Source organism: Neophocaena asiaeorientalis, unplaced genomic scaffold (assembly GCF_003031525.2).
Source record: "Neophocaena asiaeorientalis asiaeorientalis breed wild unplaced genomic scaffold, Neophocaena_asiaeorientalis_V1.1 scaffold124, whole genome shotgun sequence".
NCBI classification, from domain to species: domain Eukaryota; kingdom Metazoa; phylum Chordata; class Mammalia; order Artiodactyla; family Phocoenidae; genus Neophocaena; species Neophocaena asiaeorientalis.
The window spans coordinates 5,413,166-5,417,770 of NW_020174135.1; the positions used below are offsets into that span (position 1 = coordinate 5,413,166).

A 4,605-nucleotide genomic window follows, 5' to 3' on the forward strand; every position below is an offset into this window, starting at 1 on the left:
GCTGGCCCTGCTGCTGCTGCTGCTGCCCGCCGGCTGCCCCGTGCGGGCTCAGAATGACACGGAGCCCATCGTGCTGGAGGGCAAGTGCCTGGTGGTGTGCGACTCCAGCCCGTCGGCGGACGGCGCCGTCACCTCCTCCCTGGGCATCTCCGTGCGCTCCGGCAGCGCCAAGGTGGCCTTCTCCGCCACGCGGAGCACCAACCACGAGCCGTCCGAGATGAGCAACCGCACCATGACCATCTACTTCGACCAGGTCAGCCGGCCGGCCTGCCCCTCGCCTCCCGCCCGGGTGGGGAGGGCAGGGGGCCTGGGGGGTCGCCGGCTTCCGGGACGTGGAGTTCCAGGCCCTCCCCTCCTCTCTGCCCTTTCTCCCTTCTCCAGCAAGCTCTTCTTTTCACACTGTAGCTTTTTTAGAACTAATCAGCTCAGTTGGCACTGGGGTGACTGAGAGTCCTGTAAAGCTAAGCGTCCCGGAGAGCCAAGAGAGCTGAAATAGATTTCCCGAAAGGACAGTGAACGTTTTGCTTTTCGCTGGGATGGGGGCCGTCCTTTGTGGTGGATGGCCTTCTGTCACCCCACTGGCCACTTAGGGACCGAGCGCATTTAAACTCTCCCCGCTCAGCCCGCGGGTTCTCCGAAGGTCTCAGCCAAGGCTCCGAAAATGTGTACCTACTGCTTATTTTGGAAAGGACTGGGGAGAGGATGCTTGTCTTCAGAAAAATAAGGGGGAGAGAGTGGGGGGAGGAAATAGCAGGTATAGTTATAGATAAACAAAACCAAACCGAGTGTGGTTATATGAATGCAATGTACGGTAAATACAATATATACAACGTATCATAAAACGCATATCGATGTATATAAAGAAAACACAAAATGAAGAGCCATGACTTAAGTTGCTCTAGCCACTCAACTTCTCCCACTGGCTTCAAAGCAGAAGGGTCTGCATATGATCAGGCTTTGGCAACGCCTTCTCTGGGTTACTGCTGCCCAGGATTAGAGGTCTCCACCTTCCTCTAGTGTCCTCCCTCCCCACCTTGGTTTCTGTTGCTTTTTGGAAACAAACAGGAAACATTAGCGTGGTTTCCAAACTTTACCTCACCATTCCATTCCTTTTGCCAAAGTGCTTCCCACACAGGGAGCTCGGGCTTACTGAGCACACTTGATTGAGTTCCTTTCTCTCTGTTAACCAACTCGCATGCCTGAGTGGTGACACATCTGCACACAGCAAAGCCTCTTCTTAGGCCAGTGTCTTTATTTGCTTTAATCCTTGTTAAGGATTATGTACTTGAAATTTGGGGAGGGGTGTGTACGGGGCGTGTCTCTCTTTAATCTGTTTCTTTTCTTACGAGAAATACATGTCTTTAATTTAATGATGTCCAACTAAAGCAGGCAGTGAATTCATTTTCACAGCATTTTTACATCTGCCCTTGCATTAGGGTGTCAAAAAAAAACCTCTGTGACGTAGGCAGGCTAAGTAGTAGTAGGATTCTAATTTTATAGATGAGCAAACTATGACAGGGCAGATTAAGTGATGCTTCTCTGGTTCCCCAGTTAGGGAGTAAGTGAAACTTGCTTTTCTGGGGCTGGTGGGTGTTCTTCCGTCTACAGCAAGGCCCTGAATTTACCAGTTTCCTGAATTAGAAATGGAGGTGCGAGAGTTGAGGCCGTTGAGTTGGGAGAAGCAGCGCTGAGAGCTTGGAGAGGGGAGGCTTTGTTCTTTTCTCAAGCCGTGTCAGGCAGACAGGAACACAGCCTCGGAGCCACATCCTGAAGCACATCGCCTTTAACGATAGAGCCCGAGTGTCTCTGAGCCCTGCAGTCGAGGGGCTGAAGTACTGCTTGGAGCTCCCTGAAGAAGCTGGTGTGGCGCAGTCACCAGCCATCCCAGCAGTTGTCAGTGGCACCCTGCCCGTTGCTCTGGGAGCCGTGTGTGATCCATCTGTAATGAGTGTGTACAAAGTAACGGCAAAGGGTATGAGGTTGAAATTTATTTTCTGAACAGATGACAGGGTCTCTAATCTAGGATTTTGTTGTTGCTGGCTGTTCACTTTAAAAGCTGAGAACACCAGGCGGGCCATTTTATTATTTTTATTGAGTTGTGCATGTGTGTGTGAGGAGGAATGGGGACAGGTCCAGACAGAGGGGCCATATTCCGCCTTGAATATCTGAAAGGGAATCTGTTCATAATGGGGCAGGACCCTCTACTCTCCAAGTTCTGCTTATGACATCCTGACAGTCTCATCCATCTTTGACTTGAGAAATAGCACCTGGAGGGTCACGTGATTTTGTATCTCGTGGCTCATTTTGTCGTTATTCTCGCACCTTGCGGAGTTCCCACCGTTTGAGCTAAGGGTGTCCGAGCTGCCTTTCCACTCTCCCTTTAGTTGTCCAAGCTTATTTGCCTGACATCATAGCTCAGCTCAGAGAGCAGACACCTCACGTGGAGTAAAGTGAGGGGACATGGGCGCAGCCAGTGTTTATGGAGTGTGGTCTTTCACCCAGCAGCCTTTATTGAGCACCTACTGTGTGCTGCTGGTGGGGAGGGGCATGCCTTGGGCTGGGAAACAGAGAGGAAACCTCACACGGTCGGTCTGTTCTCTCCTAAAGCACACAAAGCTCGTCCCAAGCTTTATCTGACAGACGTTATCTCACTGAGTTGGCCTCTTACGCCACAGCCCTTTCTCTGCCCATTCAGGACGGAGCTCTGTCTTGGTCCACGCTTCACGTTCAAGTCCCCAGAATCCCACGGACCTCTGAACAGACTCAGCGTGTCTACCGAGCTGATCGTCTTCCCCTGCTTTCTCTCAGCCCTGCCCACAGCAGCCACAATTTGCATCCACGTTTCCAACGCATAAATAAAATATACTCTAAAGCCATCCTTTTGAATTACGATCCATTAGCATCCTTCGGAAATCAATTCCTCGGCAGGACGTGGCGCTCCGGGGCTGCTTCCTTCCTGGGGCGGCCTGGGCGCCCTGAGCAGGTGCTGCGGTGGTGCTTCAGTTCCTGAAGGGGCGGGTGGGGGTGATTTTGTGAGTCTGACTGAAACACACGCTGAGGAGGGGCTTGCTCTGCGTGTGCTGTATCCCCTCTTCTTTTCCAGGTCTTAGTAAATATTGGCAACCATTTCGATCTCGCCTCCAGTATATTTGTAGCCCCGAGAAAAGGGATTTATAGCTTCAGCTTCCACGTGGTCAAAGTGTACAACAGACAAACCATCCAGGTGGGTCGCTCTGACAGCTGGTCACTTTGGGCTGTGGATGAATAGTCACACCGTCTGCGAGGCAGGGAGAACCAGGGACGGGGGTCACGGGGGCCTGGACACCAGCTGAGTCCTCTGGGCCAGGACCCCGCATGGGTCCAGGTCCATGGCCAGGGTGGGGAGGAGGTGGGGGCGGGGGAGATGAGAACAAGTGGATGGGATGGGGTCCATCGTGGTCGGCTGAGCTTCATCCTCTGCCTCGCAGGTCAGTTTAATGCAGAACGGCTACCCGGTGATCTCCGCCTTCGCAGGGGACCAGGACGTCACCAGAGAAGCTGCCAGCAATGGTGTCCTGCTGCTGATGGAAAGGGAGGACAAAGTCCACCTCAAACTGGAGAGGGGCAACCTCATGGGAGGCTGGAAGTACTCCACGTTCTCGGGCTTCTTGGTTTTCCCTCTATGAACGCAGAATCCCCGCCCCTCCCTGCCCCGCCGAGGATGGGGAAGTTGCCACCTGGACGCAGGAGTTCACCCTTCCTAACACCCCGAACTTGCCAGAACAGGGCAGCTTGTTTCTAGCCTCCTTCGTCGGACTGTTGTGGTCGAAGCGTGAGCGCCTTCGGAACCTCCGGTGTTTTCTTTGAATGTTGACCATGCCTCTCTGCAACCTGACCTCTAATTAGTTTTAGATGACAGGGTCTGAAGGAGAAATGAAATGACGGATCTGAGCAATCTGTACCTGCGATTGGAAAGTCGATATGGGATGTTATCGCTGGGACCACTGACTTCTCTTCTTTTGTTTGTACCTGGTACCGCTGCCCCCGGAATGGCCCGTAGGCTGCAGGCGGGGCTCACAGCGAGAGCCCTGCCAATCACCACCGCCCGACAGTCCTTGAAACGTGTTCTCTGTGTGTCTGTTCAGCCTTAAGAAAAAGAATGGCTTCGCTTTCATGCCGTTTTCCTCCCAACCCCGGGTGGATGGGAGGACGCGGAAGGGGGAAGGGAACATTGTGTTAAGAAGTGCTTTATCCAGAGAAGCAAATTTTGCGCCATTGGACTGCCAGTTTTGTTTTGTATTGTTTGTGTATGTGTGTGTGTGTGTGTGTGTGTGTGTGTGTGTGTGTGTGTGTTCTCCCCAAGCAACTACTTTCCTTCCCACACACAGCTCTCCGTCCACACCCCCGCTCTGATCTTTTGTGCTGGGGTGAGGAGAGAAAAATGTGTGTTGAATTCCTGGATGAGACCAAACAAGACAAAACAAAAAATAACTGTGTATTTTGTTTTGGAGGAGACCAAACCAAACAAAAGGTACCTGTAGAGCAAAGTGAAAATGACAAACGGACATTTCTGCTTATTCTTTCAAAGAGATTCTCGCAGAGGCACTTTTGGAACTAACAACCTGG

At 52.2% G+C, this 4,605-nt stretch overlaps 1 protein-coding gene across 1 annotated transcript; it reads left to right on the plus strand.

Annotated features, from left to right (window-relative positions):
• Position 1: 1 nt before the first annotated feature.
• Positions 2-4,348, plus strand: CBLN2 (cerebellin 2 precursor; the record flags this gene model as incomplete). The annotated part of the gene is made up of 3 exons (XM_024754825.1): positions 2-253; positions 3,104-3,223; positions 3,468-4,348. Coding segments are annotated over 3 exons (570 nt in total), but the record flags the coding sequence as incomplete, so codon positions are not given.
• Between the last annotated feature and the right edge of the window lie 257 nt (positions 4,349-4,605).